We start from the raw sequence: 21,685 nt of genomic DNA on the forward strand, positions 1-21,685 counted from the left end.
GATTTAAATTAGAGATGTTTAAGCCTAAACTTTCAATATGTAATACAGATTTTAAATAAGAAAAACTCCGCTTCAGTTTTTTTACGTTTATGTTAATTTTTATTGACTTTTTAATTTATCCATTGCTTTGGTAATTTAACAGTCATGTGATCAATAAGTTTTATTCTATTCTTGCTGGATGTGGAGCTATTTGTTTTTTTCCCATTGAAATAAAATTGAGAAGATGTTCATAACTTGTTAAAATCTTTGCTTGAGATCCGGATTCTATTTGACTTAATAACCTTTCCTCAGGCCATGTTACAGGTCTAGATCGAAGGACAGGTAACAAGTTACTGCGGGTTCCTCTAGCTATAAGTAAAAAAATATAACATAAGAAAGTTATAAGCTCCAACATTAGATAAGTAGTGAGACAAAATGGAAAAATTGGCATAAACGTTCAAAACTCAAAAGGAAATTTCACTGAATTTGGTCTAAATTTGTTAAACACACATCCCTCCGTATAATTTTTAGATAAACTTAAGAAACTTTGATAAACATTGTGTTTTTTGTCAGATCCAAATTCTTCCCTTCTTCCTACCCCTAAATTTAGCCCTCCAAACGGAGAATTATTGAAAAATAAGCTCATATTTCGCTCGATGACATCATCAGTAGTCGCCAGTTAGCTAGCGTTAGCGCGTAATATACATGAGTGGTTTATAACTTTAAAAAGGTCATGCCCCAACAAAAAGTCATTACTTACGATTAAATATAAACTTCTGTGGTTCAGAGCGCACCAATGTGAGAAATTTGCTTCTCCGCCGCACAGCACAACGTGACAAAAGAAAAAAGGCGGATTGCTCACTTATAAGTGTCACATAAAACCTATAATTTATTCATTTTCAGTAAAATTGGAACATAGTAAAACACTGCTTTAGAAAAGACGAGGGGCTTCAGTGGACTGGACTGAAGGCGGGGTGAGAGGAGACATATTGCTTTGTGGTTGACCGCATTTTCCTTAACAGATGAATTACAACATACTAAACATGAGCAGATATTTACACAACAATGTTACAAAGTGTCCTTTCTCCTATTGTGACCTTTTTTGTTTTGTCATGCAAACAAATTTGACACAAAATGATAAAAAATAATAAGAAACAAAGTGCAGTTTTCCTCTGACTTCCAGTTCATTCATGATTTAAAGAAAAAACTTGAGTGTGGTCACACTCAGTCGCTCTTCTGCTGCCCTCAAGTGGCCATGAAACACAACAACAACACAAAAACACCTCCACGTCTGCGGAATCTTCAAACATGGCACTAAACAAGACGTTTGTCACCAAAAAATTAACTAATTTCAATATTTAACTAACAAAACAACTATTTCATTCTTTAAAAAATGATGCCATTTGTGTTTGCACCTCATGTACAGTCATAGAGGAACAAATGATAGCTCGAAATATCACTGATGTGGTTTTACAACAACGTCTGCGAGAAAGTAAAACATGATTTCCCATAAAAGAAAAATGACATTTATTTTCAATACAATCAATGCTTAAGTAGGAAAAAATATCACAATGCTGGAGCGTTATCCCACAAAATCCTCTTCGGTTTGGACTTCTTACCATTATTACATATTAAAGGGACATAATAAAGGTCAAATAATGCCTTGGAGTGTGAACGAAATTTTAAGAGTTTTTATTTTTCTTACTGAAAATCACTTCCTTGAAGCAGCTTTTTTTTTTTTTTTGAAGCATTGCACTTTATCCCCAAATTTGCCCTATATAGGCATCTAAATAACAAAAAGTAGTGAGCAATATTTAGGAGAAACCCATCGGTAATGAGTAATGAGCCACTAACACAAAATATGAACTAAAATGATAAAAATGTTACAAAACTTTGGCTGAAAATGTATGCAACAGCATTATTAAAATGCCTAAATTAATATTTTTTAAAGAAATCGGTCTTGACCTTTTAGTTTGGTGTTTAGGATGAAGGTTTTAGAAGGAATGGTGTAAAAATATGTAAATAAATGGGATTTTGACAGGAGTGGTTGACAAATAATGGCTCATACAAGAAGCAGGTATGTATTGTACTTCCTTTTTTCAGTCCCATTCTAAATGGGGTCTCACAGTTTCTAAAAAAATCTATTTCTGAAATGATTTTTTTTTTGTTTTTTTCAGTCATCATATATCTTCAATCTACTCACAAACTTAGTGTAACAAAGCTGCTCTTAATGTGCGACATATCCAATGTTACACCAACAAAGCATTTCAAGGACGTACAGACAAAAAAAAAAAAAACAGAACAGAAGCTGCTTTTTACAGAGGTTGTGTTTCCATAGCAACCTGACATGGCAAACAATCGAGCGAAGAATCGGATGAAGGAGCAGACGTCATCGCTGGGCTTATTCCAGGAAGTCAAAACGCGGCGATTCCTAAGAAAAAAAGAGGCGCTGTAGAAAACAGCTGTGCTGCAGAACTCAACGTGACGCTTGGCACTGAACACCGTTAGGTCCACATTATGTACAGTCCACGTCTCTCAGCATCTATTCACATTAAGACATTGTAGAGAACTGTGGATGAAGAGCGTTTGGCTGGACGGGAGGGCTTTAAAACGGTTCAATCCTCAGACGTTTATGTTGATCTGCAGAGAGTTTTTCTGCAAGGCTCTAAAACGAAAAGTTTCCACTGAACTTATGTATAAGTCTTTGTTGGCAAAGAAACAAACTGATCAACAAGTCAATAAATAAATCAATTATTACAACAACAAAAAAAGTCTACACTTGTTCTGACAGGAACTAGACCAAAAAAAAAAGCCTCCTCAGGTGTCCGTCTCAGTTTGGCGAATCCTTATCTTCCTCCACAGATCTGTAGAAAGCTCACCGGCTTCATCCTTTCCAAGCACATCTTTATTGAGAGTCCTCATGGTTTCTTTTTTTTTGCCCTCTGCTGTCCCTGCAGACGGATCTCGCTTGTGTTTGATTGTGTGGGATTTTTGCCGGCAACCGTCACCCCTGCCGGGGCGTCCGGCGCGGTTAGGCGCGCGGCTCCAGCTTGTGCGACAGTTTGAAGAGCGTCTGCTGATTGTCGATGATGTGCAGACAGTGCACGCTCGCTCGCACTTCCGGACTGTCCACCCCAATCACCTCGTTACCTAGGAGACGGACAAAAAAAACAAAACAAACTGAACTTCTTTTTTGGAAGAACGCATACATGCAGCACAAATGGTTGGAAGTGCACTGCTACGTCGAGGAAAGACTTTGTGTTCTTCATACTAGTAGTTCATACTTCATACTACAAGTGCAGATTACACCGATTAGAATTCAATAAAAATGAAATATCCAATCTTTATGATCTTTTTTTGCCAAACTTCAACAACAGAGAAGATTAAAGCTAAAGATAAACCAGATAAAGTTAAAAACAGGACTCACCTGGTTGATCACTTTGGCAGTGGCGAATCATTCTCACTGTGTCTGCAATCATGTGCTGTTAAAAAAACACTGCATCAGTAAAACATTACATACCAGAAGAATTTAGTTTAGTCAGCTATAAACTATTTTTTTTAAAACCCTTTAACACTAAAGCTTTAGTTTCAGTGTTGACATTATTTGGACTATTGTAGCCTTTAAATAGCAATAGTTTTTTAATTCAACTGATTTTGATGTGGAGGAAGCAGCTTTACGTTGATATGTAACACTTAACATTTTTGAAGTTCTTACGCAATTAATGTCAATGAACTGATTCTGTTGCAGAGAAAAGAGCTTTGCACCATTTTGAAACACTTAGCAAGGTCTTGCATATTCTGTACAAAGTCTTGCATATCGGTGTCAAGTCCTGCATGTGTGTGCATGTGTAAAGCTTTCCCTACCGGTGAAAAGTTCTTGCATATCGGTGCAAAACTTTGGATATCGGTGTAAAGCGTGGCATGTCGGTGCAAATTCTTGCATATTAGTGTAAAGTCTTGCATACCGGTGTAAAGTTTTGCTAATCGGTGCAAAGCTTTACATATTGTTGTATAAATATGTCCACATTAAGGGCGACAGTGGCTCAGGCGGTAGAGCGGGTCGGCCAATGATCGAAGGATAGGCGGCTCCCGCCAGCCAAGTGTCGTTGTGTCCTTGGGCAAAGCACTTAACCCTACTTGCCTCCAGTGTGGCTCCACTGGTGTGTGAATGCGCATGAATGTTCTGGTGATGGTCAGCGGGGCCGTAGGCGCGTACTGGCAGCCACGCCTCTGTCAGCCTGCCCCAGGGCAGCTGTGGCTACAACAGTAGCTTACCATCACCAAGTATGAATGAGGTGTGAATGAATAATGGATACACAATGTAAGCGCTTTGAGCGTCTGGAAAAGCGCCGATAAATCCAATCCATTATTATTATTATTACATTGAAAGGTGAGTTGTACCTAAATTTCATTGTAACTGCAATGACAATAAAGGCATTCAATTCAATATCGGTGTGAAGTCTGGCATTTCGGTGCAAAAGTCTTGCATATTGGTGCAAAGCTTTGCATATCAGTGTAAAGTCCTGCATGTCAGTGCAAAGTTTTGCGTAATGGTGCAAAGCATTGCATATCGGTGCAAATTGGTACATGTCAGTGAGACGTGTTGCATATTGGTGCTGATATGAAAAGTCGTTTTTTTTCCGTGTCAGAATAAGCTGATTCACCTTGATTTTGGGAACGGTTGAAGATTTACGGTGTTTTTTGTACGCTGCTGGTTATTTCTCTGGAGTTAAAGGGTTAAAGCCCCGGTCCAACTGGCTTTCACTGCCATATCACAGGTAAAAAATTTGGAAAATCTGCCACACATGCTTAGAAGCGTTAACTTCATGCATGTTCGTGGAATAGAAGTGATACAGAGACTTAAGTCCATTTCACTGTGTGAGTGCGTCCTCCCACGTTCAGCAGTTAAACAGACGTTGTAAGCAGTGGTACAAACGCAGACCGGCCGAGGAAACCGCTGTGCTACAGCCGTACACGAACGCAGAATTTCGGCATCCAAGCGCATGTATGCATGTCTATTCTGTTGCCACATCTCGGCCGTGATCCAGCCGTGATACGGCCGTGAAAGCCAGTGGGACCGGGCCTTAAGCATTACTAATCTAAATACTATCATTACTCTGGTTGATTACTAATCTAAGCCTTGATTGATGTTTTAGAATAAATTAAAAAACAGATGTTTCTTTACCAGTTTTTCAAAGTTGACCAGGTTGTCGTGGAAGGTCTTGTTTCCCTCATGAATAAAAGTGATATCTAAAAACATAAAAGATGCTCAAAATGAACAACTTGAAGACGGAGATGTTTAACAGACATGTGAGTTAAGGGTTTTAGGAAACCTTTCAGAAGAAGAGGCATAAAGGGAATCTTCGGAGGTTTCATCCTTTTGAATGCCTCTCTGTAAGCTTTGTGGTTAAGAGATGGATCCTAAAAGAGATTAGAAAACAGCTTAGAAACAACATGGGGCAGAATATAAGATCGTTTAGTTTAACAAGAACCACTCTGTTCTCACCGTGATGAGCTCCAACTCAGAAAAAAGCTTCTTGAACTTGCCGGGACATTTCTGAAAGAGAAGATTTCACACCGTTTTAGTGAAAATACTAACTTTGATTTAAAAGAAACGCGTGAAACGACGCCCTCACCTCCCATGTTTGGTTAAGTCGACTGACAGCAGCTGTGTTGAGACCCATGATGATGGCAAATGCAGAATTCAGATTTCTTTGGGCTTTACAGCTACATAAAGAAGCATTGGATCAAACCAAAAACATTTGATTTTCCTTGATTTCCTAACTTCTAAACATGGAATTTCTACTTACTGAGCAGCGATTTTGATGAACTTCTTGAGCAGCTGTACTCTCTTGTTGAGGGACACGCACATGAGCACCTCAGACATGACCCACTGCTGCACCTCGTTGCAGCGCTGCAGCAGGAAGGAGAGCGCCGCCGTGTGGCCGCTGCCGGGAGGGCGGCTGAGAGTGTAGTACACCAGCTCCTGCTGCAAGACCGCGGACAGACGGAGGGTGAGACGATCATTTAATACCGAAGAAACAAGATACTGAGGTCATAAGCTGATAACATGCCTTAACTAATAGAGCGGAACCAACAAAAAGGTTGAAATAGAATGAACACTAAGCAGTATTTCAGAATACAAAAAAATAAATAAACCACTGTGTTCAATTGCAATTAGTGCTGCCACAAACGATTATTTTAGCAGTCGACTAATCAGAAAAAATATATATCAAATGAATGCTGTAAGCTGAATTTGGCAGCTAAAGATGCTAGTAACGATAGCTGAAGATGCTAAAATTGACACCTGGAAACACTGAAGCCGATAGCTAGCTAAGATATTAGCTAAACTCCAAATTAGCCTAAAAAACAAACAAACAAAAAAAGCCTACATTAGCCAAAACAGCTAGTGTGTAGCTGAAATGTTAGCTAAACTCCAAAATAGCCAAGGAATGCCAAAATAGTCCAAAAAGCTAGCAAAATGCCATTATTACTTTCAACTTTACTACACTCTGACTCCATATAATACAAAGTAACGACTAATCGACTATTAAATTAGTCGTTGACTATTTTAATAATCGATTAGTCGACTAGTCGTGGCAGCCCTGATCGCAATAACAAAGTGTGATAAGGGCTGCCCAGGTAACAGTTTGAATTGAAATCATATAGAAAACAGTGGGCCATAGTACAAAATAAGAGCAGCAAGGAATCAAAAACGGATTTCCTCTGCTGTATATATTAATATTCAGTTTTTGTCCTGATGAAAAAAAAAATTAAAAATAATTTTTTAAACATCATAGAGATAAAAAAAAAAGTATTTTATATTGAAGACACACTGAAAATTAATTTTGTTAAACCTATTGTTGCATCTTTTTTTTTGACCGACATCACATGTATTTCAATTTGAAAAGCTCAAATAAAGCAAATCCATTAAGACTTAGAAAGAACATCAAATTTATGTCATTTTTAATTCCTATTTACATGCCTAACAAATTAATAGATTAAAACATATTAAACAATTTCTAATCCTGTTAAGGATTACAAATGTAAGCTGAGACAGCCTCTAGTTTTGCATGGATGTGCCGATACCTCATGGATGGATTTGAAGAGCGTCCAGTCCACATGTGTGAGCGCCGTTGCCACGTCCCAAGTGTTGATGCCCAAGAGTCGGACCGGCCTCTTGCTCAACTCAGCACTGTCGGCTAAAGGAGGCTGTGCACACACATAGAAATAGGTTTTATAGACAAAATTATCATTATTGTTGTTATTAAACTTGGACATTATAGCCCTTTAGGACACTCCTTTAACATATATAGACATGAATGTTTGACTTTTCCTTTGTTTGAGATTACCACTCATTTCAATGGGAATTTGAATCCATGTTAAGTGAAACAGAAACTTTAAAGGGGTTTAGTTAAACTAAAAATGAAACTATGACATAAATAAAACTTTTTTAAGATCCGGAGGCTTTTTTTTTATTACAAAACTATGACTTCTTATATTTTCTTTGTGCCTTTTCTCCTCATTTCTCAGAAGAAAACGGGTATATTTTGACAAAAAGGTATAAGAAAAGTTGCACAAATACCAAAATCTCGTTGAGATCCCTGCGACAGGCCACAAGCTTTCCGTTTGGGGTCATTGACTCTGAATACACACAGTCACTTGGCTGCAGCATCCTTCGCTCTGCAAGAAAGAAGGATGCAATTAAACAATGATGACTTGTAGACTATAATTATTGAAGCCTTTGTTCTCTTGTTTGTGTTTACCTCCAGTTTGCAACACAACAGCAAGCACCATGTCTTCCTCTGCTCTGTCCATCTTCATCCCCACAATCCGTAACAACTCATGCGCCTCCAGTGAGGGGTGTGTGTGGACACTCAGGTAGGAATCAGCACTCACATACACGCAACATATCACTGCAAGACAACATTTTCACAATAAAGAGAAACAATTGATTCAGTTATTAAAGATATCAATAACACGAGTTAGTCTTTACCCACCCTCTTTATTTTCCGTCTGGGGAGTGCGAAGGTGCAAACAGTTTTCTTTCAAACTCAACTGCTGATGCATTTGTTTGCTCTGTAAGAAGAAGAAAACAAATCAGTAATGATTTGAAAAAGGAGGTTCATGGATCTTCTGTGGCTATAATGTAAAAAATGAGGAGAGGGGGAAATTCTACATTTCTTTTTTGTGAAAGCAAGATACATTTTAAAAAAAGTATAGTAAAGACCCACTCCAATAATCTTTTGTTCTATTGTAAAAGTGCATTTTTAAGCTTTATTTTTTTTAGATGTATCCAGAAAAATGCTACAAGAACATGTTAACAAACTTTTTTTAATCAGTAGGTTTTTGAGTTTGTGATAAGGTGAATAGTTTCCCTTAGTGATGCGGGTCTCCTAATGCTGCATTCACTCCAAACGCTGCCAGTTTCACCGTTAACTCAATGGTTCAGATGCTATCGGTGGTCCTGCAGCGCCATTTGAGCGACAGGTGCAGTCTATCAATCAGGTACTCAGCTTTGGGCATGTGATGTTCATTGTGACAATAATAAAAAGTTTCCCTCATTTTATTTTTTGTCTTTTCACTCTCGGGTTAATGCAGGATGGCATGCCTTCAAACTGGGTCACAGAGACACAGAAACACTGTGGAGGCGGCTGCCACACAGACAGCTTTCGGAGTGGGAGTGAAGCTCTCGCGACCGGGACAATCACAAAAACTCAGAAATGGAGACGTGATTCAGATGTTTTTGTAGAAATCTTCACAATAAATAAACCTGATCGCTCAACATCATCTGTGTCTTCCATACACTGGAAGTGAGACATACACAGACGGTGCTCCGTGTAGCGATCAGGCTAAAAACATTAGCTAGTAGCTCCTCCCACACATTTTTGGACAGCGCGGCAAAGGAGAGGCGGCCGACGCAAATTTGACTCACTAATCCCGTTGGGTGTGAACGCAGCAGGAGACTTGGGGTTAAATTAACCTTTTTGATATGTATATATGCTAAGATTGTAAATAATGTAAAAGATAATTACCTTTTGGTTTGAAGGGCAGTCATCCACAGTGCTGCAGGAGGAATGCACAGCAGTGAGAAGAGATGAAGATGTACAATCAAAACAAGTTTTCATCAACAGACAATGGCACTTACTGTCTGCGGCGTAAAAGTTTTTGAAACTCCTTCAGATCTTTCTCCAGCGAGGGAAACTCATAAAGATCCTCCAAAACACACCTGTACAGAGTCTGCAAGACAGAGAAGAGTCGATCAGAATAAACATTTAGTACTCATGGTTCTACTACCTAATGGAGACATTTCTACAGCTTTTACTCTGTGGATTCCAGCACTTTAACCCTTTTATTGGGTTTGTTTATTTCATTTTCAGGTGTGAAAATTATTGATTTTGACCGGAACACAATATAAAGGTTAAAAGAGACTCAGCCTATAGGAGCTAAGTCTGGAACTTGATGCTACTGAGCTACTGCTGGCTAATGCACTTGTGGTACTAAAGTGTTTCCTTTCACAAAAAGCAAAATGTAGATTTCATTATTCTTGTCATTGATATGGAATCTACTTTCATTCATCCATTTCTTACTGCAACAGTGGTTGAAAATGTTTTGCTCTTCTGGCAGAAACACACCTGTCTGACGTCAGCTGATCCATTGGTCCTCAACCTACTTCAGGCCACCGACCGGTTAAAGTTGAACAATATTTTCCTGTACCGGTTGGGATTTTTTGGCTTCCAGTTTCCGAATATCTACTTTCAAAATAAAATGCTACTACAAGAAATTTTGTTTAAAACATTTTCAAAATAACTGTTTTTTTTTTCTTTGTTTTTTTATAGATGATTTAGCTTCAGTCAAACATAGTTGTCGATTTGTGGAAGTCATTTCTGATTTGAAAAAAATCCATAAATAAAACATCACATGACTTTCAACCCTCGATCCAGACTCTCTTCAGGACAAAATTATTGATCATATTTTGTCATGACATAGATCCTCATTCATTGGGTATTTTTATCAACACAAAAGATGATCGGAACAGCATTTCTGTTTTAAAATTACAGTTTTTAGGAAGCTAAACAAAATATGAATATTAAAGATAACAACAACAAAATCTGAGGTTTGTGTTCATGGAAGCCACATCCCCCCAAAAAACACCTCTTCATTGTCGTCCATGACCCTCTGTACCTTCCATCTCCAATTCCCTCCTCATGCCTCTGTTACTAAGCAACAGTCACCTGGGTTACGCACCCCACACAAGATTATGCCCTTGGCAACCCTACCACCGTGGGTTTCCATGGCAACCCACCACCGAGAAACAGAGCCATTAACTCACACTGGGAGGGAGTGTTTGGCAACCGTGTGTCGCCTCTGAGTGAGGGAATGTGCTCACGAGCAACACAATGATTCAGACTGGGGGTTTTGGAATGATGGATACAACAACATATGTGAGGAGATGATGACTCTGTCTTTTTATCTTGCTAGGATGTGAAAGAACGTTTAAAGAAAATGTCATTTTGAGGACTTTAAGAATAAGAAATACAATTTAGACATTTGTTTTATGTTTAGGAAAAAAAATTCAAAAAGGAGATAAAAAACACTTGTATTTCTTAGTGATGTGTTAAAAAAAACATCATATGGAATCATATAGATATATATCATATAGATATATAAATATAGAACATAGTCATGAAGACCTTTTATGACGTACCTTCATAAAACTCCGAATGTGCTCCTCTTCTTTCAGGAAGTCCTTATAAAGCCGACTCCAGTGGGAGACCAGCTGCAGTACCTTGCGCTTCCTAAAGAGGGCGTCTTTGCCCTCTTCTTGGCCTCTGCAGCGGGTGCCGCCATAAGTGACTGCAGTCAAGGAGCCAGCCAGCAGTGTAGAAATCTAGAGGACACCTTTCTGTTCAGTGTGTGTTGGTTGGTATGCATGGGGAAAGGATATTGTCCCAGCAGCGCCTGGCAGAGGTCATGAGTGGACATGAACACCAGGTAGGTCAGCAGGAAGTCATCCAGCAGCATTTCTGGAACATGGGAAAAAAAAGGATAAGAGGATTTCTTAATTAGAGTTTGAAAATGTTTTATTTTTTATCTTTTGGGGTAAATTTAGAGAAAAAAAAATCATATTTTACTAAATCTGATACAAATGTTGCTATTAAAAATATTATAAATATAAAGGAAAATGCTAAATAATAAACTTTCCAGGTTAACACACTCTAGATGCTTTAAAGAGGGACAAGCTTAAGGTTAGTGTTAAAGAATAGAGGTCAAAGCTCAGCAGGAATTCAGAACATTCAATTCAGTAATAATTCACTAAACTGAGACGCTGCAGCCTAAAATGTGCAACCTGAAACATTAAAACAAGCTAAATTAGTTGATATTCTCATGATCTGTCAATATTCCAGATCAATGTGATCCAGATCATTACGATGAGGCCAAATTATCTTAACTGTATTATAACTAATAGGAGACCAACAGATGACAAAACAGTTTTGGTTTAATCCCTCACAATGAAAAAAATAGGAAATTTAAGCAAAAACATTCATATAAATGTGTGAATCCTGCAGAACAGTGTATGATTTTTAAAAAGGCCCACTCCAATAAAAAATAAAATGTTGCTTTTGGATGACATACATAAATAAAATTAAGCGTAAAATTTCACTTCTGAGTATTTCTTTATTCAAATCGTTGTGAATTAAAAAAAAAATGAAAAAAAAAATTTGCTTACTAGCGACGTAGAAAAATTTTCTGGACGGACAGTAGCTCCCTGAGATCTTAGCAACCAGAAAAACGGGAAGGGGGCGGGGTGCTCTGGACCAATAACCCCGCCCATAACTGAGGTGAACTTTTAATTAACTCCTGCTGCTCTGCAGAAATTGTCATTGAAAACGACACAAGTCGCTTGATTTTGGCTAAAAAAAATGTCACAATCATAATTAAAAGACCATTGGAACCTATTTTGCAATAGATCACAACTATAAACTTTTATTTCAGCACCAATAAATGCAATACATTGCATGCATTCTGTAATGAATTGTTCTGTCTGTGCATAAACTTAAAATCAAAGGATTTTAAATGCTCAATTAGTGCATCATCTCAGGTTAAAATAAGGATTTCCCAGAATTCAGTGCAATCATGTTTAGAAGCCGATCACTGAGCTCTTTTAAAGTCATCAATAGAATCCTTATTTTTGAGGCAAAACTTGTACAATAATGCACAAAAAAGGAAAATTAAAAGGAATCAGAGTGGGATCTGTTTTTTTTATTTTTTTTTATTTCGTCAGTTTTATGTCTGCAGCGAGTCATACGTCACCATCTTTTCTTCCTGCAGAATTTTTGTTTACAACAAGAAATTGATGAAAAAAAACAATTCTTAAAGATTTAGACAATAAAAACATAAATTCATGGGAGAATTTAAACTTTTGCTTCAGAGTTTTACAGTCCTACAGAGCCCAAAGTTGTGGCCCAAAAATTATTTGTATGTTTGCTGAATCCATAGAGTTCATATTCTACCTGCAAGAAAAAAACAAACCAAAAAAAAAAACTGGAACGGAGCATTTCCATAAAATGGAATTCCGATCTGTTGGTATTTATGGCGCGTGTTTCAACAACAGTAATGTACTCCCATCACTCGACATCAGAAGTATTTAAAGTACGACTACAACTTTGAAATTCACATTTAGAACACACTGAATGTCTTTACCAAAAACAAACGGACTCTTTCTAAGAAATGTGTGACTCATAACCCGTTCATACTTCCAAACATTTCAGTTTCATTCATTGACACGCAACAGCAACTTGACTGGAATCAAACCAGTCAAACCATCAAAAACGATAACATTTGTAATCCATCGTCATGAAGTTGTAGCTTTACTTGGACTTTCACATTTCTAAGACCTGGTTGCATTCTGAAAATATCTTTTATCTCTATTTTTTTTAATTATGAAGGTTTTCAAAAAGCACCAATCAGAAGGTTAGAGAAAAACAAGGTAGAGCTTCTATATAAATTCCTTTTATATTAAGTGGAGAAAATACGTATTTGATCCGATTTTGTAGGTTTGCCCACTAAAAGTCTGTCATCCTAATGGTGGACTCATTTGAACTGGAAAATCACAAAGAAAATCAAGAAATTAAAGAATTTATAGACATTTCATGGAGGGGAACAAGTATGTGATCCCCTAGAAACCATTGAGAGTTCTAGTTCATACATGCCAGTTAGACTCTCTTAACCCTTATTCTTATTCTATTCTTATTCTTCTATCCTAGATATGTTGATGTTGGGAGAGGGGTCATCTGGACCCCACAAGATAGCACAAGGGCAAATCAACCTGTCACCTGGATTGAAGACAACCGTTTGAACTGATAACCTGTAGATAAAACAACTGTCCACAAAATCAGTCAGACTCCAAGCTCTCCATCATAGGAAAGACTAAAGAGCTTTCAGTGGATTTAAGGGAGAAGATTGTAGACCTGCACAAGACCGGAATGGACTATGAAACCATCAGCAACAAGCTGGGGGTTCAGGTGACAAAATATGCCAAAATACAAGAACATGACCATCAATCCACCTATAAGTCTGGAGCTCCAAACCAGATCTGACCTGCTTGGATTCTATGGAGATGAGAACAGTGAGAAATTCCTTAATTTCCCTGCGGGCACATCCCAATAGGATTAATAAAGCTGTCTATCTAAATGGACCTAAAACAAACAGGAGATAGAGGATGATCTCAGACCAGCTGGAACCACAGCCACCAAGAAAACCATTGGAAATGCTTTACGCTATAATAGTTTAATTCATTGGAAAGTAGTTTGTAGTAGTGCTTACAAAGACACATGTGCAAGCCTGCTTGAAGTTTGTCAATGAACAGCTTCATGACTTAGAGAGTGATTGGGAGAAGGTGCCGTGTTCAGATCAGACCAAACTGGAGCTGTCAAGCACGAAGGTGGAAACTTTGGGGATGCTTTCACTGTGTGAATGGATGGAGCCATAGACCGTCAAATCCTGACTGAGAACCTCCTTCTCTACCCCAGGAGGTTAAAAACGGGTCATGGATGCGTCTTCCAACAGGATAATAACCCAAGAAAAACAAGACAACTAAGGAGTGGCTGAAGAAGGACCAGATCAAGATCATGGAGTGGTCCAGCTACTCTCTGGACCTCAGTCCTGTAGAACATTGGTCTTCAACTAAAATAGTACAACAGCTTGAAACTAATTACACACAAAAATCTTTAAAAAATACGCACAAATCAGAGTGAGTCTATTTTCTCTCCATAACATTCACACACTGGTAGTGGCTCTGCTGTCAAACACCAGCGCCAACCTGCCACCAGAGACAATGTGGGGTTCAGTGTCTTGCCCAAGGACACTCAGACACATGAGTGGGCGAGGCGGGAATTAAACCTGAAATCATCTGATCAGGAGTCCGCCTTACCGCTGCACCACAGGAATTTGCCACCTTCCATTAGAGTGACACACTGTCAATTTCTTTACTTAATAACTTATTTCCTCCCCCGTATGCGCCATTATTGTTAGGATTTGGTTGGAATAAATTGAATAAATAGAGACAACTTCTATTAGGAATCTAAGAATCGCGTATCTAGTTATTGTAAATTATGAACTAATTACAGAAAGTAGCACGTTTTGTTACAAACAGGATTGACTAGGGAAGACTACCATGCATGTGTGTGTGTGTGTGTGGGTGTGTCAAACTCAGCAGGTGATCATTTGGTAAGAATCAAGTTCAAACAGTCCTCACAGCAAATGGGTAATGAGACGCTGTTGGGGGGGTACGTGTGTGTATATGTTTGTGTGTGTGTGAGTGCACACGTGTCAAACGTATTCTCTGAGAAAATGTGCAGCCCAGAAACAGCGCTGTACGACGGAGAGCAACGAAATCAATTATAGAAGACTGAGCACAGTCGGCTGCATGAATATTTCATCAACTGTCGTCTCTTCAAAATTAAAGGCCTACATTCTTGAAAAACATTCTGAGGCAGATCACAGTGAGCTTGTTGCTTTCTCAAAAGTGACAGACATCTTTGTTGTTTAGTGTCCACTAAGCTTCACTTCATAAACAAATATGAAGCCCAGACCTTTTTTTTGGCTTTTGAACCCCCCTCTCTGCATTTCAACCCCCGTTTTCATTTCTTGGCAGTTGCGTTCCTCCCGCTACTTCCATCCTCCCACGCTCCGTCAGAGCTCTCCGTGATGATAAATATCCATTTTCATCTGAAACATATGCCTCCTGCATTTCCGTCGGCGCACACCGAGTCCAACGCCTGCACTCGCTGAGAGCGCACACATCCGCGTGCACGCTGATGAATAACTCATTCAGTTCTGACCTTGGGGACTTTATCTGTTGTGTTAGAGAGGAAAAACTACAGGAAATGTGTGTGCTGAACTAATCACACTAATCTGGGTGTTTTTTTTTATAAATTGTGGCTTGAGTGTGTGTTTTCTGTGTGCATGCCGCGGGGGTGTCGGGGTAATTGCTCTTTATCCATGAAAGGTTGTTCAACACGCTGCATAGCTAAGCCCACTAAAACGGTGCACCGATGCCTACCATCCCGAGGGGGACTTGCACCAGCAAACCAGTCCACGCTTCCTCCAGCTACACAGATGAAAGGACGCTCTGACACGAGCTAACATGGACCTCCACCGAATCCCCGTACTCCCGCTTGTGTTTCAGCTCCCTCTCTAATACGTTTCAGGCGGACTTCCTTGACAAAGGCCATCTCAGTTCTCTCCCACATTTATCACTTCCTCTTTCTTCCTTTGCTTCCTGCAATTCAGTGAAATGGTTCCCTGTGGACGGCTGGGAGCTGGTGGTGCTGAGCCCAGACTTAAAGCATAAAGGCTCCTTGTCTTAAGCTACAGGGCTAGAGAGGAGCCTTTTCTAATTAAAGTTGTTTTTTTAAAAGGTCCCAAAGTGATATTTTATCATTAGACTAAGTTAATTATTATAATCCTAAAGCTACGTTCACACCGCCTTTAGCAACGCGCGTTTAAGCAACCACTTCCAATGAAAAGTCTGTTTCAGGCTTCCTGGTTCTTGCATAGCTAGCTTCTGCAACAGTTTTCAGGCTCTAAGAATAAAATATGCGTCCATTGAATTTGCATTGCAAGCAAAAACAGGTTCAACTCAGATTTGGGAGTGACATATGGATGGCGTCCTTTTCAATTCACAGAAATGCTAACCGTTTGAAAACTGATCATGCAGGAGAAATTCAAAATTCCGGTTTGTGCCCGGCTGGATTTATACAACACCAAATATATAATGTTTTGTAATGGAGCTGTGAAAGAAAAAGCCTGGAATAAGCTTTGTGAGATTTGAACCGCCGCTTCGACATTTCGCACCAAGCCTCTTCCAACTGTAGGTGGCAGACGTGCGCAATAAACAGTAGAAGAAGAAAAAGAAGAAGACGTCACTCCCTGCTCGTCCAGTGTGAATGCCATGGGCTGGTTAAGTGTTTCAAGATTGGGAGTTTTGTGTTCTTGAACGCATCACATGCCTGAATGCAGCAAAATGCTGATAAATACATTTACTATTTAAAGTTATGAAGGGTTTAAATAATGTTGAAAAACTAAAAGTTGATTGGAAAATATTTTAAAACATGATTCTTTGGACATTTTTTAAACTGCTACTTCCAATACTTCCAATAGCTGGGACTTCAAAATAAAGTAACCCAAACTTAAAGCAGATTGTTGGCTCTTGGAAACATAACATGACAGTAAAAACGGGGCAAAAACATTTTGTGGCCTGACCCCCCAAACTGTTTTAGCTAAATTAGACATTTTTATTTTTATTTTTTAGGTCACTTTGTTATTTATCCAAAATTTCAGTTACATGATAGCTGTTTTGGCTAATTTACACTTTTTCAATTTTGTAGGCTAATTTGGAGTTTAGCTAATATTTCAGCTACATGCTAGCTGTTTTGACTAATTTAGTCTTTTAGCTAATATTTTAGCTTTGTGCTAGCTGTTTTGGCTAAATTAGACATTTTTTCAGGTTTTTTTTTAGGATAATTTGTCATTTAGCCAATATTTCAGTTATATCCTAGCTCTTTTGGCTAATTTACGCTTTTTTCAGTTTTGTAGGCTAGTTTGGAGCTATTATTTTAGCTTTATGCTAGCTACTTTGGCTAAATTAGACATTTTCCCTTTTTTTAGGCTAATTTGGAGTTTAGCTTATACTTCAGCTACATGCTAGCTGTCTTGGCTAATTTAGGCTTTTTTCAGTTTTTTTATGCTAATTTGTCATGTAGCTAATATTTTAGCTACATGCTATCTGGTTTGGGTAATTTTGGCTTTTTTCAGTTATTTAAGCTAATTTGGCACTTCACTAATATTTTAATAGCTATCAGCTTCAGCGATTTTAGCTATCAACTTGAGCATTTTCAGCTATCAATTTAAGCGTCTTTAGCTATTAATCTATCACAGGTAATGCTGTATATCTAGTTTTTGAAATGCTTTACCATTATTTTTTCTGTGAAAATTACAAAAATTATTTTTTTTAATTTTATAAGTGCGGCTTTCTGTAAAACCATAAATGTTTATGTTTAAGCTGTGATTGTTAGACTTTTTCTGTTAGCCTACAAACCGACCCGGCCCCACATCAGAGAAGAAAACAGTTATGTGGCCCTCACAAGAAAAAGTTTTGAAGCCCGTGGTCTAGAGCACCCTGAGGGAGTCATTTAACCACCTGATTAGCTCAAATGGTCTCCTAAATGCTTGTCATATTTACAGGTAAAGACACGGCTGAATGAATGCACCTGCAGGAGCTGTGACGGCTGCTATATGCAGCTCCGCTCACTGAAGGGGAAGTGCATACCTTTTGGCTTTGTTGGAACTTGTGCAGCGCTGAAAATGACATACCTCACACGGAGGTGCGGCGGGCACTTTGTTTAGTTTTCATAGAAAAGAGTCGAGGCATGTGCTGCAGGTTTGTCTTTCAGTAAGACTTCGTTTGTTTTATTAAAACTCTACAACATATATGTTGTAAACTTGTTTTTTTTTGTTTATTTAAACCCTTTTTAATCATGTTTCTCTGGTTTTTCAGACTTACCGCTCTCCCTGTTCTCTTGTGCCCCTCTTTGGTCATCGAGTCGCAGGTCGCTAAGCAGATGCTCCAAAATCTTCAGTGGGGTTCCGGATACCACCACATACCTGTAAGACGAAGAGTTCCAACAGTCCGTCTTAGCGGAGTGGGAATACCAGCGACGCCCCCCTCCGTCCACCCATTTTCCTTCCTTCTCTTCCTCTTTTGCATCATCATCATCATCAATGTAGCGTAAATGAGGAACATCAAATGTTTCCGAGTTACTCCCATCTTCGTCTTCACTATCGTCCTCATCTTCCTCTGCTTCTGCGAGTGTAGCCAGCACAGAGGTCTTCTTCATACCTAAAGTCCAACAATCAGCCCTCTTCTAAGCTCTGCATACCCAGGAGCGCTGTCCCTCCGTGGGGCATGCTGCTCTGTTAGTAACAGGCTCTACAGACACAACCCTCTGTCTGACAGCTGCTACAGTCAAGCTGAAAGGAAAACAGATTGGTGCTGTAAACTACAAACACACACCTACCTAACCTGCCTGCTACTGACACTCCCATCTTTGTATCTCAGGTCTTGGCTTGCACTTACGTTAACACAGAAAACTCTCTGTGCGATACATTTCTATACAATTAAAATCTCAAATCACTTTTTTTAACCTAAAAAAGTTAATCAGCACAAATTATATTTAGCAAATGCACCCAAAAATCACCTTTGTCCCATCTAAAATTTAAAATGCCTAAGTGTTATTATTACAACTTCTAAAGTAACTGTGGCTGACCTCTTGTTGGAGTCCTCCTGCCTGAGCCCGCCCCCTGACGACGACGTAGGCGAGGGGCGGTCCGAGGGCGATGTCAGCGAGGACGTCACCCGCTGCAACACCAACACGTCTCGTCCCCTCTCTTTGAGGCAAACCCTCCCCAGCGCCTCCTGAGAAGGGAAAAGGCAGAGTGAAGGAGGGCAAACCTGCTCAGAAAGCAATTAAAGGAATGAGGACAGTTAATGTTTCATTACTGGATGGGCTGACTGAAGCAGTGTGGAGCAAGTCATGCCACCATTTTCTTTTTGTACACTCTGAATCTCAGTTGTGTGCATTTTTACTACTTTATGTCTCGGGTGTCAAACTCAATTTACCTTGGGGCCACTGAAGGCAGAGTCTGGCTGAGGCTGGGCCGTATGGGGTTCCATTTGTGCCAAAAATATAATTTTGCATCCACTGTCTATATCAGGGTGTCAAACTCAACAGCACAAGGGGCCCAAAATCCAAAACACACCTCAGGTTGCGGCCAGAACAGGATGAACATTTATTAAAAACGCTGAAACTACATTTTTTAAACTATAAAAACATAACATTTTTACATAATTATGAATAAAAAAATCAGAAATATTATTCTAGAATAAATTACCTTAAATTTTTTAATATTTTACTTTCTAAAAAAAAAAAAAAAACATTGTGTCAAAATTATACAAGTTAGAAATAAGAGCAAGATAACATCAGGCCATTAAAAACGATAAAATAAAATTATCTGGAAGGCCGCATATAATAACCTGGAGGGCCAGTTCCGGCCCCCGGGCCTTGACTTTGACACACTATATCTTTTGTCCACTGTCTGTGTCTACTGAACAAGTTTATTGAACATGTGTTCATTTCTATGTACTACTTAGCAATATCTTGTCCTGTGAAACGATAGGAGCTAACGACGCTAGCAACTGTTGCTAAGGGCTTTTCTGATGAACAGATCCAACGACGATAGCAAACATGGACATGAAGAAGATATTGCTTAGTTGTTCATAGACATATATAAACGATCGATAAACTTGTTCAGTACACATACTGGACGCAAAAACATATTTTTGGCACAAATGTAACCCCATGCGGAACTGGCTGCACGCGTTGAGAAAATTATGTGTGAATAGTAACTTTCTAAAAAAAGAAAAGTTAGGATTTCAATGTGGGGTTGTCAGATTTTTCCCAAAAGTTTCCCTGCTTCAAGCCCGCTAAATGTCCCGCCCCCAAGAGCTATATACCCCACTGTGATTGGTTGGTTTGTCAGCTCCACACACAGCACTGTAAAAATGCCATTTATACATAACTTGAGGGTCACACCAACATTGAATTTTCATATTAAGCCACAAAATATCGACTTGGGGGCCGTAAATGGCCCGCGGGCCACCAGTTTGAGATCCCTGATTTATACGTTTATTTTTTCAAACATTATAGTGGTTTTCCACATATCTTTGCAGAGGTAAATTAAAGGGTTTTAGTTGTTACAATTGCACTTATTGTCCAGCAGAATGTTCTTTTTTAATAAAGATTTTTAACCCCTTTGCATTTTTTAACACACAACTGCCACCACACACAGTCACAACTGGTCATTAAAGGATCTTTCCAACAAAAAACTCAGTATTTTGGGTGAAACTAAAAGGTATTCAAAGCTATTATTAATAAGCCACATTCACTTGTGTTAACAGCCTGTTCTGCCCTCTGAAACAGAAGTGTTTGTTACATTCTCTCTTTCAATAGAGAGCTCTGTGCAAAAACAACAAGGGATCAGGGCTGACTCTGGAAATTATCTCTACAAATGAGCAGCAACATGATGCGTGACCCTGTGCTGGGACACGCTGGTGTAACAAGAGCAGGGTTTTTTTGGAGGAACAAAGGATCACAAAAAAATGACACTGCCAAAGGAAAGAAAAATGGAAAAAAATAAAATCATGGAAGATCAAAGACAGAGGAGCAGAAATCCATACAACCATTCCTTCACAAGCTGTTAAGAACGAAACAACTTAGCAGACATCTTTAAACCTAAATAGATGAAAAAAAAGTATTTAAAATGAAAAACTTGATTACATTTGAGAGGAAAAAAATGATTTTCAGAGCCAGAAGATAGTCCTGTAAAATCTAGTCAACAAAGATGCAGACACTGACAAGTCAGATATAATCTCTGGGTCAGCTTGACAAAAGAGAGTCTGAGACTGTAGATGTGATTTTACTAGTGCGAGACAAAACAACAGGCTGCCCTTATGTTTGTATTTTGTATTTTACAACATTAAAGATCCAGGTTTTTGAACATGTTTTTGCTGCATTATTCTCATGATGGAGAAAAGCTCAAAATTGCACATCTGAGCACTTCTCTTTTCAATCAGACGAAAAATGCCGTTGGGGGAAAAAGTTTGTATTTGTGACATAGAAAATATGCTGGTGGACCAAAAGCTCCCCATCTTTGTTTTTGCTCCCATCTAGTTCAAAACTGTTTGGCTGGATATCTCCAATATTTCTTGAATTTTCTTTTTTTTTTGCTAGGCTAATGTTAGCTTGGGCTTTTGAGGTGCTATAAGCTAGCAGGAGATGGGACCAACTTCCTGCCCACAACTCAGAACCAAATTTCTAATGAGCTCCTGCTCTGCTGCAGAAACTTCCTGCTCCAACAAAATAAAGTCACCTTTTTTTCACAATACGGACGCCGCCATGTTGGAGCCAGATAGCGTCAGTGAGTAGTGTTTCCTCCGAATCGGTTTGGATCATAATTTCAATGGCAATCACTCTTGCCAATCAAGATTGAGCTTGTTGGAAGTCCACACCCCTACCACTTGAAAGCAGAGAAATCTGTCAATCAAGCGTTTTGAACGTTGGTCGTAAGATATTGAGTCATCTGA

The 21,685-nt window shown here is 38.9% G+C and overlaps 1 protein-coding gene across 2 annotated transcripts in view; it reads right to left on the minus strand.

The window, feature by feature from the left end:
* Window positions 1–844: 844 nt before the first annotated feature.
* The window catches only part of rapgef5a (Rap guanine nucleotide exchange factor (GEF) 5a), a 56,381-nt gene continuing 35,540 nt past the window's right edge, over window positions 845–21,685 (minus strand). For both annotated transcript variants that reach the window (XM_024258280.2, XM_024258285.2), the window contains exons 10-26: window positions 18,810–18,958; window positions 18,047–18,147; window positions 10,928–11,006; window positions 10,688–10,832; window positions 9,128–9,219; window positions 9,015–9,045; window positions 7,980–8,058; window positions 7,746–7,895; window positions 7,565–7,662; window positions 7,069–7,191; window positions 5,790–5,968; window positions 5,616–5,706; window positions 5,486–5,536; window positions 5,313–5,400; window positions 5,165–5,229; window positions 3,407–3,461; window positions 845–3,129 (exon numbers count right to left, since the gene is read on the minus strand). In XM_024258280.2, coding sequence (XP_024114048.1) covers window positions 3,011–3,129; window positions 3,407–3,461; window positions 5,165–5,229; window positions 5,313–5,400; window positions 5,486–5,536; window positions 5,616–5,706; window positions 5,790–5,968; window positions 7,069–7,191; window positions 7,565–7,662; window positions 7,746–7,895; window positions 7,980–8,058; window positions 9,015–9,045; window positions 9,128–9,219; window positions 10,688–10,832; window positions 10,928–11,006; window positions 18,047–18,147; window positions 18,810–18,958 — 1,695 coding nt within the window. In that variant the 3' untranslated portion in view covers window positions 845–3,010. The remainder of the gene's footprint in view (window positions 3,130–3,406; window positions 3,462–5,164; window positions 5,230–5,312; window positions 5,401–5,485; window positions 5,537–5,615; window positions 5,707–5,789; window positions 5,969–7,068; window positions 7,192–7,564; window positions 7,663–7,745; window positions 7,896–7,979; window positions 8,059–9,014; window positions 9,046–9,127; window positions 9,220–10,687; window positions 10,833–10,927; window positions 11,007–18,046; window positions 18,148–18,809; window positions 18,959–21,685) is intronic.

Source organism: Oryzias melastigma, linkage group LG11 (genome assembly GCF_002922805.2).
Source record: "Oryzias melastigma strain HK-1 linkage group LG11, ASM292280v2, whole genome shotgun sequence".
NCBI lineage: Eukaryota > Metazoa > Chordata > Actinopteri > Beloniformes > Adrianichthyidae > Oryzias > Oryzias melastigma.